Source organism: Perna viridis, chromosome 4 (genome assembly GCF_037379345.1).
Source record: "Perna viridis isolate PV_CMFRI_1.1 ecotype Kerala chromosome 4, ASM3737934v1, whole genome shotgun sequence".
Taxonomy (NCBI): domain Eukaryota; kingdom Metazoa; phylum Mollusca; class Bivalvia; order Mytilida; family Mytilidae; genus Perna; species Perna viridis.
Window position 1 is genome coordinate 3,028,242 of NC_142448.1, and position 20,360 is coordinate 3,048,601.

General features: G+C 32.6%; 2 protein-coding genes across 8 annotated transcripts in view; one reads left to right on the forward strand and one right to left on the reverse strand.

The window, feature by feature from the left end:
• LOC148618454 (calcium uptake protein 1, mitochondrial-like) overlaps positions 1 to 1,739 on the forward strand; it is a 28,773-nt gene extending 27,034 nt beyond the window's left edge. For all 7 annotated transcript variants that reach the window (XM_088577412.1, XM_088577414.1, XM_088577417.1 and 4 more), the window contains one exon: positions 638 to 1,739. In XM_088577412.1, the coding sequence (XP_088433538.1) occupies positions 638 to 789 (152 nt within the window). In that variant the 3' untranslated portion in view covers positions 790 to 1,739. The remainder of the gene's footprint in view (positions 1 to 637) is intronic.
• A 1,142-nt stretch (positions 1,740 to 2,881) lies between these two features.
• Positions 2,882 to 20,307, reverse strand: LOC148618455 (heterogeneous nuclear ribonucleoprotein F-like). Its single transcript, XM_088577420.1, has 10 exons — positions 20,239 to 20,307; positions 13,572 to 13,662; positions 8,962 to 9,120; positions 8,540 to 8,683; positions 7,991 to 8,129; positions 6,978 to 7,204; positions 6,492 to 6,754; positions 5,760 to 5,901; positions 5,078 to 5,224; positions 2,882 to 3,496 (listed from the first exon to the last, which is right to left on the reverse strand). Exons 2-10 carry the CDS (start codon positions 13,660 to 13,662, stop codon positions 3,336 to 3,338), a joined length of 1,473 nt encoding a protein of 490 aa, XP_088433546.1. The 5' UTR covers positions 20,239 to 20,307; the 3' UTR covers positions 2,882 to 3,335.
• Between the last annotated feature and the right edge of the window lie 53 nt (positions 20,308 to 20,360).

Consider the following 20,360-nt stretch of genomic DNA (forward strand, 5'->3'; position numbering starts at 1 on the left):
CATGGGTGCCATTAATGAAAATTTAGGATCTGTGGAAAAAACTTGGATAACCAGTGGGTTTGGAAAAATTTTCATCAAGTAGAATTGATCAGCATGGTGAGACAGACCTATGCCCAAATTTGCATTATTTAATTTGGATCTATTGATTAAATGATTCTTGTGACAATAGTACAGTTGGGTCAAGAGTCCAGCTTTAACAAGCTAAACAAAGTATTTTTGACAAGGTGAGCGATTCAGGCTCTCTAGAGCCTCTAGTTATTATATAGATTTTCTCATATTCATGTAATTTTGAAATTTTGTGATTTGCAGATGTATATTCCAAATGATATTGGTATTTCAAATAGTTAACATCACAGGAGAAAATCCTTGTAATATTTTGATGGAAAAAGACCAAAAGTGGATTATAGAATTTATTTCACATGTGAATTATAGAAATTTATTACACAGGGAGCATTCAGTTATTTACTGCTATTTATGTAATAAAATATTTAATCACAATTGGAATTAAGAGGTGTGGCCTTACTTATCCCAGTGGTTCCTTGTACAGGTACAACATTGTTGATCACATTGCTGCACAATGAGTTTTTTTAATTTTTGTGGCTTGTTTTAGCTTCATGTATCTTTATCTTATTAACAGATGATGGACAATTGAGCAATAAAGAGTTTATATCTGTGATGAAACAGCGTGTTATGAGAGGTCTAGAGAAACCAAAAGATACTGGATTTACAAAACTTATTGGAGCTGCATGGAAATGTGCAAAATCACAAACATCAGCTTTCTTGGAGTAGTCGTTTTTCTACTCAAGATATCTCATACAACAGAGTTCCTGTGATATATTTATGATGCAAGTCAAAGATAGATATGGACCCCAAGTTTTGTTTGTAAGCACTTGTTAAAGACTTACAGAACTAAACGGAAAAAAATCTGAACAACTTTGTGACCTTTGCAGGCTTATTTATTCATGGAATCAGTTGTTAATCTAAGTAGCTGTTTTGAAATGGGTATAATTTTACTTAGGTATTGTTCCAGTCACGAAATATTTGATGATTGAAAAAAAAAAGAATGACAAAATGATTATGAAGCAGTTGACTATGTTGCTGAGAAGTCAAAAGTAACACTTCAGATTTACATGAACAAAAATAGCCTCATGTGAGTAATGTGTCTTTTTTTTTACCTGTCAGTAAGCTGATGGAACCTGGGAAACTATTCCTATTTCGATTTTCATAGGAAAAGTTGGGTATCTGCATCAACCATACTGATGTTTTCCATCAATTTTGAGGTAATTTATTGTGTTGGTCATTCAGCTGTCAATATGAACATGTAAATATTTGGTGTATCTGTATCAGATCAAACTTTTTCACCTCACTACTCAAAGCCAGAGTATAATGTACAATATATTCTCTTAAGGGGTTTATTGGTAAAAGTTACATGTGAATTATTTAAATCTGCTGTTACTACATTTCATGCCGTGATTGAATGAATACAATGTTCAGACTTCATTCTGTCCTTGTTTTACATAGATCTGTTTGATTGTTAAATGTTGTCAACATATAACTGTACACAATGTGATATCCCAAGGCGTAGAACTAAAATTGTATTAGTATATTGTTATATTATCTTCTAGCATTGTAGATTATGTATGTGTAGGTTGGTTTTCATAGTGTTTTCTGGGGAATGTTATATTATTTTATCTTTTCTCTGTTTATTTTTTTTTAAATAAAGCTAATATTAAGTTCAATAGTTATCATAGTCTATCTGATTATCTATGCTTGTTTAACTGATTATCTATGCCTGTTTAACTAGAAAAACTGTGAACAATGCTCACCGACTTGATACCCCCCACTCCCCTCATTAGATAACATGCACCTTTTTACCTCCATTTTGATTTGGATCAAAATCTAAAATAGGAGGTGCACACTGAGAAAAATGTAATAACAATCATGTAAACATTTCATTACATTTCACACAGTGGTAAAGGTGGAGTGGAGGATAAGAGATGGGACCCCTGTCCCCATATTGACATGAAAAAAGAGCCTGTTTTGCTATGACCCCCCCCCCCCCCCACTTCCAAAAAAATAAATAATAAGAGGTGTACAATGGGAACATGTAATAAAGATTCTTAAAAGTTTCATTCAATTCCATTCATGATTTATATAGAAAATGCTCGCTAAATTGGTATCCCCACTCCCCAATCAGACAACATTCACATTTTGACAAATGGCCTTGAAAATAATAAAAAAAAAAAAGCTGTGTTATTCTATACCACAACGATTATACTGGAATTGATTCTTAGGACATCAGGAAAATGTTTGTTTCTTGCTCCTTATTCCTAAATCCCCAAAATCAATTCCAGCATAACGATGTGGTATAGAATATTGTAGAGCAATATCAAAGACATCCATATGCTTTTACTTGAATTATGTATAGTTAATTTTATCAATACTTATCTTTGGCCTATAATTCCATAACTAAGGGAACCCCTAAAATACCAACTTTCCTGTTGTGGTTTGTAACCTTATTATAACATGCATGAAAACTAAGTGTACACAGATGACATAGACAACAATGATGAGACCAACAGCACCAGACCATTCTACAATACAAAAAAAGCTCTGGCCATGTGCTCCTAAGTTTATTAACCTTGATATCATTGATGACATTTATTTGAAAAGCGCAAGGGCCAGATTGACAGTTCCTATTTCACCTGGCTTAATATTAACAAATTGAAGGGAAGTATTAAACATCAATAATTATATTTATATATTGTATTATAAAAAAGAATATTGAATACACATTTAACTCACGATAATTCACAGGAGTAGTTGGGTCCAGAGACCAAGTAAACATTAAAAGTTGCCTGTCTAAAAACAATTCAAAACATAAGTAAAAACGAATTTATTGATGATGACATCATGATACGATAAAATGACATAAGAAAAATATATGTGAATCAGTAACAACAAGAATCTTCTAATCATTTCATTTGGACTTCATGAAAATTTGATAATGGAAACAGAAATGATAAATGAAGAGGCAATTATTTCCTTGATGAAAGCTTTTCAGCTATAAACAGTCAATAACAGGTCATGATAAGACGAGTTCACCATTGTACCGCAACTTACACTCTCAGTATGAATGAGAATGAAACTTCACACTGGAACATATATTAGGAATATCAGAATCACACATCGCATTCACAACACATTAAATGTTCTATGATATCTTGAGTGAATGCAGAAGTACAGTTGCCATTATCAATTGTCAGTTGATGATTTTAAGTGGTACTTGACAGTGAAGATATAATGTAATCTGTACTATCACAATGGCCAGATATTTAGAAAGCTGTGTAGTTAGGATTTCCCATGCCCATTCCTCCTCCCATACCAGATCCCATTCCTCCTCCCCCCATACCTGATCCCATCCCACCGCCACCACCAGAACCTCCACCAGACATCATACCCATACCATCTCCATAACCACCATCAAAACCATTTCCTACAAAAGAAAAAAATCAAATTTTATGCAGCCATTATCATCTGCCAAAATAAGAAACATTTATCAATAAGGGTTACAATCATGCCAACTGTCTTAATGTCAAAGTGCACATGTACAATTAAGGGGAAAGAACTTAATATGAGTGCAGTGCTTACATAAATGTAAATGCAAGAAATAAGTTAAAAAAATAATATCAGTTTATCAGTGCCAAGTCACCTCTAAAAATAATCACAGTTACCATTTTGGATTGAAGAATAGCCCTCAATACTATTTAATTAGTCCACTATATTGATATTAATGTCATTACTCCATTAGTCTAAATATATCTATGAAAGTCCAGTTTTGTAGATTTCTAACCTAATTGGTCATTTTTATTTATTTTCAAAACCATTTTCCAGTGAATTTAACCAAACAATGGTTTTCTATAACAGAAATGATGTTGCAAGAAACAACTGGAAAGCATACAAGGCAATGGGCAGCAAGCCTTTCACATTCTTGTACTTAATAAATGGTCCATAGCCTACAATTTTAATTATCCCAAACTTAATTCAGATTTTCATTTTAGGCTGCACTGAACTGGAAACAACAGGATACATTGATTATTTTCAATTTTCACCATGTTTTGCTTGCATACCTAACTTTCATATAATATTCTTTTTCAGTTTATTGGTAGCTTTGAGGTTCATGCTCATCAGTTTATTTTACTAATTTATCCTTCACAATGTGAAAGAAAATCACATTCCTAATGTAAGTATCAATACTTAAAGTAACTCTTATTCATCAACCATTCCAATATTTCCAGTGCAGTGAGGGAAACCATTTTTCCCCCAACTTGCCATTCTGGCTAGTGGAATATTGATCTTGCTAGCCAATTTTTATTGGGTTTTTTTTTCTGTACTATCATGTTTTCTCTTGGATTTGACTATCTTCTGCCTTTCTTTTTCTTTCTTTAACTATCTTTTCATTTGTTTTTAAATTTATCAAAAACTTTTTCATTTTCAAATATTCCCTCCCACTGAAGTTTTTCATTTACTTTACAGTAACAAAATAAGTACGCCATTTCTGAACTCATATTTAAAAATAAAATTATATTTCAACAGATTCATCATGAAACAAGAAAATGATTATCATTTGCTTCTTCATTTTCAAATTGACAATAAATAACTAATTTACAAGGTAACAAATCTTAAATTGCCAAGATAATAACGTTTGAATACTAATACGAGATTGGGACCATCGCATAGATTTTGGCAAATCCCATTTACCGGAAATTAAAATGGCAGATCGTTAACAATGCTTTACAAGTCAATAAAATTGTGCATATCATGCCAAAATTCACTTGACATATTCAAGCTAAACTTTTTAAAATGTAGGGAACATATTTTTAATGTATGATGTTAAGGGATGTTTTACTACATAACCTGCTGGCTGGTTAACTTTCCTTGGAACTTGCCAATCAAATGACTGTCGCCAAATTGACGAGTGTAAGCTAATGAAAACTCGCCAAAATACACATCTACTCATATTTAGCGAGCTGGCGAGTGGTAATTTCCCACACTGCAGTGTTTACTCTGTAATTACCTCCTCCAAATCCATCACCATTACCAAAACCCGAATCACCAAATCCACCAGATCCAGCATTATTGCCACCTCCAAATCCTCCTCCACTTCCATAATTAGTTTTACTGGTTTGTTGAGAATTTAAAAATAATTCAATATATCTGTGCTCTGGAAAAGAATAAAACTAATTTCCCAATAGCTATCATAGTAAATTACTAGCCCTTTTTAATTCTGATTAAGGTAAGTTTGAAAGTTGAATGTTTTCCAATTAGGGCAAAAAAAAAAAAAAAAAAATGTGTTAAAAACCAGGTCACAATAGTGTTTGAATAGGAGACTTATTAAGCGTAAATACAGTGTATTTATATTTTGTTCAAAATTCCTACAAAAAATAAATGTATTGTAATAAAAGACATGATTAATAGGTGTGTATGTTAAAAATTAAACTTTCTACTTAAAACCATCTACTTTCATGACTTAAACATGATGCTATTTTACAAATATAGGCTACCCTATTTTTGGGAGGAATGTAACCGTAAACAGACATATTTTTTTTTGGCCTTATGAAAAATTCCTGGGATAAATTTTCAAATTTATAAGTCCACTTACACACGGCCATACCTATACCATTTAATAAATTATTAACAAATGAACTAGTAAATTATAAGCATTCTCTATACACCGAAATCAAGAACTTTATACATACGCATATTCTTTTTGTGATTTTTCATAGCTTCTACAGCCTCCTGGTGTGTAGCAAAGTCTACATTGGCTTCCCCTGTTGGTCTACCATTTGGACCATATTCTATTTCTACACTTACTGGTTTGATATTTAATGGTGAAAAGAACTGTAAAAAACAATCAAAAACACTTTAATCTGAGTCACAGTGTAGAGCACTATATATATATATAACATAATCCTTTAACAACACAGGGATGTTATGTTACGGTAAAATCTGAATTTGATAAATGTGGAAATCTACTAAAAAACAAAAAAAATCACCTTCAATATAATTTTTTTTTAAATAACATGACGTTACCATGCTATGCATACCCCCATTCGTACAGGAAGTTAATAAAATTGCTTATAACATATGACCCATCTACATGTATATGAAGCCACACACTTAACTTGAAATCAATTCATCCATTGGCAGATGATGGACAAGGTGATTTTAAAACTTTTTTTAGTGGGGATATAAAAATTTTTGCACAAAATAAGAATGATATATCTATATTGATAGCAAAGTTCATTTAAACAGGTTACTACAAGGACCCCTTGCAGCAAGTGAAAACTTAATTTATTTAAAATATCCTGCAATTCTTTCAGAAGTATTAAATGCACATGTAGCCATTTTTCATGACAGGTGACTTCACCTGTAAACAAAAAAAAAGCTTTTGTTATAATTGTTTGAAGTTTATGATACCCTGAACTAACCTCAGCAATATCTGACTCTAAAGCTTGAAATGGAAGACCTCTCATGTGTACAGAATGGCCTGTTTTACTGACATAATGACTGCCTGGGGTAGCACCTCTTTGCCTCATGGCCCCAAGTGACCCTAAACTCATTCCACCACCTCGTGATGGCCTCATGGAACCTCCCATACCACCCATCCCTCTTCTACCACGACCACCAAATCCCATACCTCCTCCGCTACCATAGTTATTTCCAAAGTCCTCATAGTCATCATCGAAAAATCCTGCAAAAAATGCATATATCAAATAAATCATCATTAGGTTTTTACTAGTTAAATTCAAATTTCCACTTTAAGTATCTCTGCCCTCTGAAGATTGCAGTATTATGAAAAAAAGATTTTACAATACAAACTTTAAAATGCTAGACAAAGTGTTTTTTTGAAAATCACTGATTTTATGGATGGAATTATTTGTTGGCAAAATAAATAAATGTAAAATGCTACTTACTGTTACCTTTGACATTTCTACCACCACGTCCCATGCCATATCCCATAGATCCTCCTCCCATACCCATACCACCACCCATACCAAATCTTCCTGCTCTATCGTAAGGCCCTGGACGGTTCATCCCTCCACCCATTCCACTTCCTGCCATTAATGGTCGTATCATATTCCTTGAAGGACTCATCTGTCCATATGCTTCATTCAGGCTACTTTTGAAAATCTCAATATACCTGTTCAATAAAATATTTTAAATAAGGATAGTTTTTTTTATATATCACACATGAAAACATTAATAGCTATTCATCAACTAAAATATCATAGTACTTTTATAATCTTGAAATATTGTTAAAATTTTAAGATATAATAATGCATTTTGGTTTTAGTACTATTTCTTTCATATGTAACATTTCATTTAACTTTCAATCTATCTCTAAATTTTAATTGTTTTCAGTCATATGCTTACTATAATTTTTTTCTACACTTTGTTACTAAAAGATAGACTGGCAATCATAGTTCTTCACTCCATGGTCCTCTACTTCCTCCCTCTCAACCTCCCTTTCCCTTTACCTTACCAGTACAGCATCCCACGTCTGAATGGACCCTTCCACTGACCCACTTTACCCTATCTTACAGACCAACATGAAAGTAGAATCTCCTTACAACCACTACACTTGAACACTCAACCATTTACTTATTGTAAGTAGGCTTTTTCAATCTAGTAATCTACATTTAAAATACCTACATTTAAAACTAACACTATTTTTAATTCTGCATTTGAACAATCCTTGATATACGTGACACTTTATTCATGCTTATACACAATTTAAAATTAAATAAAATGAAAAAAAAAACCTTTAATATTAAGATATCAGACAGTGGACCCATTATCCACCCTTACCGTACTGGCCCACTGGTATCATGTGGACCCATTCACCCTTACCATACCATCCACCCTCAGTATATATGATCCCTCACAGCACTTTAATATGAAGCCCCTAGAGGCCCTTTCCTCCCACCTGTGCCCAATTCTTTCCTTGTGTTTCAACAATGCTTTTTCGCATAAATCTGGTGATGCAAACTGTACATAGGCGTCCCCCGTACTTCTCCCCTGGCGATCCTCGGGTAGCATAATCCCATTAGGTACTATCTCCAACCCTGTACACCCAACCCAAAAACATTAGATAAGCAAATATCAACACAATTCATACCCAAAATAATAACATTTTGCAGGCAATACATTGTACATATAAATAGTTTTTTACAAATACTTTTCATAACTTTTATCATTTATATTTTACTAGCCCTATCATTTACCTCTCTACATGTAATGGTCTAACTTTTTAATGAAATGAAAATGCTTAACATTGTGAAGAATATCGTTCATGAACTACATAAATACTTAAAAGTTATCTGCAAAAGGTATTAACTACAGAAATTCTAGTTTTGATGTATTCCTTACTAACCCTTTTTTCAAACATTGTATTACATAGATATAAACATACTAAGTGTATAATTTGTGTCTTTGTTTTAATGTGTATACTTAACCAGATGACTTTGATATAGACCTGTGAAAAATTGAGCTATTTCTTCCTTTGAGCAACCAAAAGGAAGACCTCGTAATCTGACGACAGCATCTTGAGTGCCTGTCATTTGTCCTGGTCCAGCTCTTTTAATGACCCATTCCATTTCACTTTTCTTTGAACGGAATACTGAAACATAAGGTAAAAAATTATGTCTACTAAAGTAGACGATGTACAGTAGAATCCTCCAAAAATAATTATACATATTATTATATAGATAGCAGTAATTTATATTAGACAGCAACCAATACAACTGAGAGAAAAAAAACATTTTTGGGACAATTTTTTTTCCAAGCATTTAAGATTTATTCAAACCACTTGAAAGCTGACGATAACAATGAAATATAATACAACAACTCCAGGAAAGATTACATTATATATATAATGCCTACGTGACATCTACCTACCTTCAATGTACCTATTTCCCATATGTTCATTATTTTTCTGTAGACTTTTCTGTACACTTATTTCATCTACCAATTCAATAAAGCATTCACCACTAGGTCTGCCCTCCCTGGAAAATGTGAAATGAACGCCATTCTCTCCACCAACTACCGCTATCTCTTCTGTAAGAAATATATAGCAAAATACTGTTAACAATCGATACTAAACAATAATAGACCATACATGTATCTTTTTCATGAGTGTTCTACTCAGGCCCTTAAAGCACTGCCCTTTACAGTGCTATCAAGTAAGAGTGTTGCGCTACTGACCTCAGTACTGTGCTATCTAGCCAACAGTGCTGTGTCAATCAGATACAAATATCCTATACAGTACCAATCAAAACTGACTATTCTTAAAGGTAACTCAACCCTGGTCAAAAGCATGTGGCTATTTATAAATGCAAAGTTGAATGCTGCACAATCACAAGATGTTTTCAACATTAAGAAGCTGATTTACTTTATAAAAGAAATTATCAAATTCCCAAACAATATTTATTCCATCAGCTACTTCCTAAACACTTTGGAAAGAAAAAGGAAATGGCCGTCTTCTGTTTACATTGCCATGTTGTTGTGTATCAAGAGCACTTTTATGGCGGGAAAATCAGATAAGAAATAGAATTCCCCAAGGCTAAAAATAGTACCACAAGTGTAATGAACAAATATTGACTTAAGTCATGACATGGGGTTTCTGTCATGGATAAACTTCATTTTAACATAATAACAATTAAAAAACAAACAACAAAACAAAATAACTAATGTGTCAACATTAAATAACAAGAATAAGATTTAAGTTTTTTTCCCGGCAACTATGTTAGCTCCATACTACTGACATCCTGAAAATTTTTGGCAACATGAATTTTAAGACCAGAGTGGTCTATTACATGTACCTGATTAATAGATAATACTACATCTATAAATACATTGAAAGTTACAAAGACTAGAAAAAAAGTTTAATAGAGAATGCTTTTAACAAAATGAATATCATTCAAATGAGACATTGAGGCCCTGAAACAAATGAAAATTTTGTATTTCCAATGAGTCTGCTGTCAGCAAACAATTGTAGGTAAAACATCAATGAAGAACCCTGAGTGAGTATAAATAAGAGGAAATGTTTATGAAGAATAACTTATCATAATTTGATAGAACACCTTTTTTTAATTTTTGTGTTAGATATAAAAAGGAAAATAAAAAGCAGTATTAAAGTTGTAATTACTGACATTGAGGAAAAAAGGTAAAATATTTACCTATGAATTATTCATATAAACATAAACAGCAATGTACATCTTGAATATACAGATCAATTTTTTAATAATACATTAAATACAAAGTGGCACTTTTCAACACGGGACCTATTTATGTTGTTTCACATGCACTGAATATAGCACTATCCAAAAATCCTGACGAGAACACAGCCACCCCCTCTATTTTTATGAAAAAATGCAAAAATCGAAACATGCAATCAATTTTGACTCCATAAAGACTTTGGTAGGACTTATGAAGATCATTTCATCAATTGAAAGTTTCATTCTATCTATTATAGTTTTCAAGAAATTGACTAAAACTGCAAAAAACGTATTTTTTTGCCTTTCAAAGGGCAATAACTCTAATAGGGAGTCATCTGACAACTTTGAACCCTGTAGACTTTTGTAGGCCTTATAAGTAGAATTGTTTCAGCAATTGAAAGTTTCATTCTATCTATCATAGATTGCAAGATATAGGATGAAAACCGTAAATAATAAGTCATTTCTCACCTCTCAAGGGCAATAACCCTTATATGGAGTCATCTGAGAACTTTGATCCCTGAAGAATTCTGTAGGCCTTATAATAACGATATTTCAGCAATTGAAAGATATTGGCCAAACCTAACTGTTTTGGAGATATATGCAATAAAACTAAACTACTGTACGACCCCTATGTTCCATTTTAAGTAAAGGCAGCAATGTTTTTAACCTATCAAAAATCCAAACAGTGATTTTGTTAAGGATACCCTAAAAAAAAACAAAAAAAACAAAAATACCAACTTTCATTGAATTCTGTAAAGTAGTATCTGAGGAGAAGATTTTTGAATGAAATAACATCAAAAACAGCCAAAAACGTCCAAAAAGGGCAATAACTCCAACATGGGTCGACAGATTTTCACCAAAATTTGACCCGATAGATCTCATCATGTTGAATACTTTTACCCATGTCAGAATTTGGTTAAACCTAACTGTTTTGGATATATGCAAAAATCTGCTGTCTGACCCCTATGTTGTTTTTAGTAAAGGCAGCCATGTTTTTTAACTGATCAAAAATCCAAATGGTCATTTGGTGCAGGATACTCTAAGGAACAAATATAATATTATAAGTTTCATGCAAATCTATTCAGTAGTTTCAGAGGAGAAGATGTCGGAAGAAATTGTTAACGACGACGACAACGGACGCCAAGTGATGGCAATAGTGATGTTCAGGAGCCTGAATCACTCACCTGGTTAAGTTTTTGCCTTTCAAGGGAAAAAATTTTCTGACAGTGAGTTGTCCGACAATTTTGACTTATCATAAAGATCATTTCATCAATTGAAAGTTTCTATTTATCACAATTTTTAAGACATTGGCTGAAAACAGTAAAAATCAAAGTGCTGTTAGGGAAGGAGGTTTTTGATTCTAGAGAAAACTGTAGCATGAACAAATTTTCAAAGATTACATGATGTTAAACAAAACAGGAATCACACATTTGTGTTTCCCATACCATTTCCCAGAGACAAATCACATCATGCTGAACACTTTAAACTTGGTCAGAACTTGGCTTAACCTAACAATTTTGGAGATATATGTGAAAAACTCCTGTCTGACCCCTATGTTCTATTTTTAGAAACAGCAGCCATGTTTTTAGATGGATCACAAATCCCCACATCAGATCTATGCAGGATACCCAAAGAGTCGTTCATACAGAGTTTGGTTTCTGATTGGTCAGGTAGTGTCAGTGGAGAATAGTTTTGAAAAACTGTTAACGATGACGGACACCAAATGATGGGCCATAGCTCACATTTGAGCTAAAAGTTGAAGACATGGTAATTGCAAATACTGTATTTATCCATCAAAAGAATCAAAAGTTAGAAATTCATTCACTAAATGTATAACAACTGCAGCGCTTGTTAATTTACATTTAAGTTGATCTGTCCTTCATGAGACTATAAACATTTATGTCATGGGTAAGTCCATAACTACACCTTTAACAATACTTGTCAGAATGGAAATTCCTGTAGACACTTACATATATTGATTTATCACTGTGTAACATTTCATGAAATTCAGGGAGAGAAAAAGAGAATGTCTTTAGATATATGCTCATCTTCATTCAGTAACAAAGTTTAATTAAGTTCCAGTGAGGTATAAAACAATGCCAGTAGCTGACTAATAAATACATTAAATGATTACTTGAATTGCAACTAATGATACACAAGTCAATTACATACTAGTAGTAAAAAGATTGTTGCTACTGTATTCTTCCACACACCTTTTTTAAAAAACTTTTTCTCCGGTCCAGAAGGAGGCGCAGGATATACACCAAAACAAGGAGTAACTAGAATTTTTTCTAGAGACACTTCAGGAAAAAGTTATCAGAACAGAAGAACATCAAGTCATTTTGTATTTTCGAGAACATATGAAATAAACTAATAGAAATTTACTGCTAATTAACACTGTAAATGCATCAATTTTCACAGTGTCTGAAAAGTCCACATGTTCATGTGTATTAATTTTCCCGGTTGTCAAGGTTATAGAAAATCAAGTTTTTTAATAGTCTTGGCACTGTGTTATTCCTCTTTTGTTCAGTTAATATTTTACCATAAATATTTCGATAAATTAATGACAGCCGTTATTACGACATTAACAAATTCATAAGTCTACATATATAGTTTCCTGTTGCCATTTTAATCTAACAGTGTATATATTCTTATCTAAATCCTGAAAGAACTCGATTGCCCAAGGCCGTAGCTAATTGTAGGGATAACTTTTGACACTTTAAATTTCATATTTATGGACTAACTTTTTATTGCAGTCCTCAGCGGGTGTATTTACCGGTAACCCTTCATCAGTGACTACATGTAGTGTGTTTGACACTTACATTTTGTTTGTTCTGTCAATAGAATGTTTGCGCAGCATTCATTTCTATTCTTTGATGTGACAGGTACTCAAGAGCTATGTTAATTGATACAAATCATTATACAAACAAGATCATGAATTTAGAAATTATAACCCACATGCTTTTACCGTATACATTTCTACAATAGACTTAGTATAAATTTATACTTGATTACATTGAATGATAGGACCCTAACACAATACGATGTTTCGATTCAAAATTGAGGAAACCACAATTATAACAGTCAAGGACATGGTAATGTGAATACATTTCGAGGGTACTATTTTTCGCATTCTAGAGGCAACCGTGAAAATCAATACATTTACAGTAACTATTGTTTTATCCATCAATGCCATTTCGTAATTTACTTCAGCGGTGTGCTGTGTAACAGGTAATACAGGGATTCATCCAGCTGCAACTTTTAAATGATTTTAAGCTTATTATAGCATACCACCAAGAAATTTGAGAACTTCCTCTGCTGTGGCTGACCATGGCAATCCACGTAATCTTACAACACAACCATCATATTCATCAGCAGACATCTACAATAAAAGTGACAAATTAACTGAACATTAATTGTCTGGTCAAGATGGGAACTGGGCAGGTATTCATATATTTTTTCGTACAGCACAGTTTGATATGAAAACAAAGGTCTAACACCTAACAGTTGGCACAAGTATGACACCACCGTATTGACACCACATAGATTTGACCTGAATGAAAGTGGTCAAAGAACTTCAAATTTGAAGAACTTGTTTATTTTTTTTTTTTTCAATTTTGGTCCTACCCATAATTCCTTATGGAAGCAGGACAATCATACTGTATATCAATACAATTTAAACCCTATTGTAAAGTTATGAAAATAATATAACAGGCCTGACAAAATGAAAGGTGGTACATGAATATGTATGAATTTAAGCTTCTGTGGGAGGGTTTTAGGTTTCACCCATATTATTTTACGATCTGAAATTTGGCCCATAGTTCCTAAATGGTTCAATGTACAACTCCAAAACCAGTCCTACACCAACCTCCTTTCATAGGTGTTTATTTTTGAAAATTCTAAAGTGGAAGATTTGACATCGTTTTGTTTTCACCACATTTGTGTTTAGGCTACAGACTTTATTTGACCTTCAATTTCACTGTGACAGCTGAAAATTAAAAAAGACAGGAGAAATTTCCAAATGTGGCTAAATAATTGAAATTATTATGAAATAACAGGACGCTTGAGACAAAACAGGAGACATAACAATTATGTTCCTTTTGTGGTAGGAACCTTTCCTTACTTTTAAAAAATTCATTCACTTTAAATTAATGCTTTTGTCCAAACATCAGGAAAATGTGTATTTCTGATCCCTAATTTCTAAACAACCCCTATAACCAATCCCAGCTATCCTTTAAGTGTATGGCATCTTAGGCCAAAAAAAAAAAAAAGATTTACGTGGTACAATGGATGAAAAAATAGGGTAGGTAGGTAGGTAGGTAGAACCATTAAATTTTTTAAATCATTTTTAATAGACCATTATGGGAGGACTTCTTGACTTTAGAAGTGCTGAACTAAAACAAGAGACTCCCAAGAGCCTGAATCGCTCACGAGGCAATAAATTCAATAAGAAGTTAAGTAAGACGTTTAATAAGGACTTATCATAAGGATCATTTCAGTAGTTGAAAGTTTCTTTCTATCTATCAGTTTCCAATATATTGGCTGAAAACAAATAAAAAAAAGTCATTTTTCACCTTTCAAGGGCAATAACTCTTACAAAGAGTCATCTGACAACTTTTATTCCTGGAGACTTTAGTTGGTCTTATAATAAGGATTATTTCAACAACTGAAAGAATTTTGCTAAACCTAACGTCTTTGGAGATATATGCAAAAAACTATTGTCTGGCCCCTTTATTCTATTTTTAGTAACAGCAGCCATGTTTTTTAACGGATCAAAAATCCCCACAACAGTTCTATGCAGGATACGCCAAGGCACATTCAAACAATGCTTGGTTCAATTGGTCAAATAGTGTCAGAGGAGAAGATTTTTGAAAAATTGGTAACGACGAAGGACTCCAAGTAATGGTAATAAGATAGTTCAGGAACATTTCATAAAAATATACCAAATAAAATGTGCTAGGGTAGGTAGGAAACCTTAACTTTCCACTATTTTTTTCTTGGCCTAATGATGTCATTTCAATGAGATTCATACACTTTGTCTCAACAGCAAATGTCTACTAAGATGACAGTGCCATACCATTATAAAACTAATCTGTTTTGGTTGTATTAATCTTAACTTATTTTATGAAGAATTTCCAGAAATGCTGAATTTTCTCATCAGATATACTTTTATCTGTGTAATTCATTGATCTTGCACGAACTTTAATAGGACAGTTTAAGAGATCTTCCTACGTCCAAAACATACAAAAATGTTACTTGCAAGATGGCATTCAGAATGGTAGGACAAGGAAGAGAGGAATTTCAACCTTAAAGTTGTAGATAAAGTACAGTCAACTGACAATAAATTTTTTTGTTGGTTTAGCATATTTTTAACAACAAATCAGACTAATGTGACACTGTCTCATGAACTCTGCCATGACTTATTCCTTGGATATTTCTGGTTACCTATTTCATCAACACTTTGAAAGTAAGACTGTTGTAGGGGTTTCAGGTGAAATTTTGACAAACTGAAATGTAGTGTTTTTATGTTGTTATATGAAAATACTATTTAAAAGAAACAAAACACAATTTACCTGATCGAAAAATTCCTACAAATACCCGAGTTGTTACAGTTTTAAGTTTTTCATTACTGGCATTTTTGTAATCAATTTGCTACATATGTCTTATATAGCGTAACGATACCAGATATGGCCAAATAATCACCTTTTTCAACATTAATTTTATTATAACTTTTTAAAATTGATCATTAACTCAATAAAACTATATATTTTCGGGAAGGTTTACGAGTCCTGCACAAAATCAAATGAATATAAAATCAAATTTTCAAGATGGCCATCGACAAAATGGCCACCAATATAGCCTCCGCGACTTGACGAAATGAAGAAATGGTTAAACACCATGGTTTGGCTGAAATAAATTCATTATTTCTTGTTAAAGGAACTAAAATGTATTCATTTTCATGTCTTAAATCTATCGCACACACATACTAAATTGGGTTGTTTCCAATGTATCTAATACCAAATAACATTTTGTGTTAAATGGTCAGAGTACAATCTGAATTTTTAGTGAAACACCAATATAAAAGAAAAAAAGGGGGTCTTTGTGGTTGACTTAGACACCTAAAACATTCCTTTGTGTAACCCATTCAATAAATAACTTGACATAAGAAAAACTACAGTTTAAATCCAATGCATTCAGATATACTGTACCAATTTTCCAAGAAAATGGTTGAAACACGTAAAAAATATCTATTTATTCTTTTGTTTCCAGATGAATATTAAACATGAAAACACACAAAAAAGGTTCTAAAATAAATTTCAGTTATCAATAATCAAATCCCCATTTGAAATATCAACTAACAAAGGGAAATGCCACTCGCTTTCAGGATCAATGTCATATTTTTCCCATTCAGTTTTGAAATGGAAATTGCATGACCAGAACACCATTCAATTTCATTTGACCCTTCTACTTTGCATTTATGCTTGAAAGTTTTGCCAACAAGGAGCTGTGGGTCTTCTATGTATTTTGGGAGACAACAGCTTTGTTGACCAATAGTATTTTTTTTACATTCAGTCATTAACTTTTTTGCCATTGCCTCTTTGGCTGTCTGTATTTTGTCACGGACTTCATTTTCTGCTAAGTATTGCAACCCATTATCAGTTGGACCAACAATTTCATTTTCTTTATTTAAATCAATAACACTTTAGTTGAAGTGTCTGTAAAAATATTATAATTTATAAAACACCACCATCAAACTGAATGCACTTTGCATATTATTACAACAATTGTAGTGCTATTGGACAGCAACTACAGAATATTTGTACCATATACTAAATAAGGATGAATAAAAAAATTTATCCTGCAATGAGGTTATTTGTTAAACAAATAAAGGTATACGGTTATTTCTTTGCTGTATCCATACATTAGAAGGTTATCAACTTTCTGGCTCCTCCCACTCACGTGATCGGCGGAACTACTTTTTTCTGGTATGTGTAAATTAATCATGGCCACCACCATAGATACAATATAAACAAATTGCGATTGCGTATCCGGTTAATCTTTTTTTTTTGCTGCTTTGTTTCGTTTTCACCTGAATGAAATAAAAGATTTTATGTAAACCAAATAATGATTTTTTTTGTATTTTTTTCACCTTCATATATATGGCAAATCCCAAATCTCGTTCAGATTTGATTCATTATCAGTTTGCAGACGAATTCCCTTGTCATTTCAGGCCATGTCGGACTCGGAGCCAGAGTGTCCGTCACAATTTAACAAAAACTGGTCCCCACTTAAAGAAATTGAAACATTACAATATGATAAAACTCTTGAAGAGACAAATGACCAGGAAACTGTTATGGTCTTGGATTTATTACTGCCTAAACCCCAAGATAATGAATCAGAGGAACACTACATTATAGATCTGCCCATACAAATGCCTCCTCTTCTTCAAAAATCTCAAACAAATATTTCAAATCCAAAAGAAACTAGTGCACAAATTTCACCCCTGAACTCTACTGCCATATACCAAACAGAAACAAGTCAGCTTCCACCTTCCTTGCACAATTCAAAACTTTAATGTTCTTAAAATCAACTTTACAACATTCAAAATATTTGTATTTATTGTTCATTTTACTTATTTGTCTCTTGGAATTAAATAAATTTTGATACATTGCTTATTTTCTTCAAACAGCTTTGACGGATTATATGGTGCGGATTGAATTTCAATGTTTACTGAGTCGTGCGCCATGCGTATTAATTTTTTTCTTCGGGTTTAACGATCGAGCTACTCGGGGGATATGCATTTTAAAATTTTATTTTAAAAATGTACACATGCACAAAACTATTAATATAACAGGATAAAAACAATATAAGTACATTGTCGAAAATTATTGAAGATATGTGTATTCGGCTTGGAACGGGGGAAATAGCTCGGCAGAGCCTTGCATTTCCTACCCGTTCCGTCGACTCATCACATATCTTCAATAATTTTCGACAATGTACCTATATTGTATATGTATTTCAAAAACAAAAAAAATGTAAGACTTGTTTTTGTACTTAAAAATCACAAAACGATATATAACATTATCACAATGCAATGTCAAGATACATGTATGTTTAAGATATTTAATATCTATTTCTCTGATTATCTTCATCATATATTTCTTTTAAAAATATTTGTTGTCAATAATAGCATTACAGTTGAAGTAATAAAATTGCATAAATGATTTAAAAAAGAACAAAGAAAATAATAAATTTCATGACGATTCAATACCAACAATGCACAGCATCGGCTTTGACCAGCAAAGTTAATTAAGTCAAGTCTTGGACGATCTAATCTGTCCAGCAGAATTTTTCATTGTTTGCCATCTGGAGCCCATGGAATTGAATTTACATGGGAAATTGTGTAAGTTGTAACCACTATCACTGACCAGCAGTTCCTGAAAAATAATTAAAGGAACCACTAAGTATCATGTATTTTCTAAATAAAATATGCAACAGTTAACTGAATAGTGATGTGACTGATGATGTGTATTAACTGTTACATTTATTAGCTACTCTTAAAATTAATAGAATGTGAATAATTAGTATTTATCTCATCAAAATTGAAAAAAAATTTGATATGTGCATTGCTAATAATCTCTTGGGAGGTGTCAATCAAATGTATATATATTATTGAGCCAATCAAAATTCGTATCATCTGGTCAAAGGTAAACACAATAAAGGCCATGTGCACATGGCTACATACAAGCTTCACAGCCCTGTTTAACCATATAATACATTCAGAAACAGACTTACCTAATAACAGAAAATTTTTTTAAAAAATCCAATTAAAAATTATTATCTCATAAAGAAGTGTCTACACCCTTTGAAATTAAAGAATTGATAAAAGAAAATGGATGACATTTGTTTACACTTTTGCCATGCGACTTTTTTGGCAGGAAAATCGGTAAACAAATAGAATGGGGATTTCCAAAATCTAATTAAAGAAATGCTATTCAGATATCTATCATATATATATAGGATGTAAAGTGTTCTTACCATGGCAAATTTGCTTTTTTCAAGAAAGTTGGCATTTTCTCTAGCCTTCAACTTTCTAACCTTGAATTATCATACATCATTGGAATCTGTAGGATGTAAGCTGTCTGATGGTTAGTCAATATCTTTAGTTCCTTCCTTTATTCAGCACGGAACAGCCAATAAAAACTTAGATGACGCAAAAATTTACCTAAATATAGATACGTTTTCAAATTGTGTTCACGTTAACGAAAACGGTAACTCCAGTCTTCCGTCCATAACTTCGTTATTTCGATGTTGATTCACATAACTTTTCAACAAAATGAAAGCAGAATGGTTATATTTAACTATGTATATTCATAATTATCACAGATGTGATACTACACTACTCATAGCGTGATTTAAAGTCGTTCAATTTTTCTGTAAAAAAAACATCATCGGATTACCAATAAAAGTCACCGTCACGTGTCCTGACCCCCTAACTGTTGATCAACTAGCTTAACAAATAGTACGCAACCAAAAAGAACAACGCATCAAAAAAGAAATGGAATTATAATATATATACAACAACTATCAGTATACATAAATAAACTAACTAAATCTAAATAAGAGGAGTAGAGGTATATGCAAGTAACAGGAAAGGAAATGTGATAAGTAATGCAACTGCATAACAATTATACTGACCTAGCACGAGTGATTTTAATGTTAACTGACATAAATCAGAAAACTTAACATAAAATCGAAAAAGTGATACCCTTTCAACGCTTGCGGGATAAAAAATGGATGCAAGCAACCAACAAAGAGCTCTGCAGTCTCGGGGACGGGGAGCATTGAACAAAGGAGATTGCTAAGTGCCCTTAAAGGCTGTTTATGCGAGCCTCGCAAATACCGTTAAGGTTAAAATCAAATCTTATAAAGTTATAATGCTGGATTATGTGCATACTTTCACTTCCAAGGAAAAAACTGAACAGGTTCCCCGCTTTAGAAAATGGCGTGGAGCTAAAGGGCGAGATAATTTCACAATCCGGATCCGATAAGACAATCAATCTGTTAACCAACGTCCAA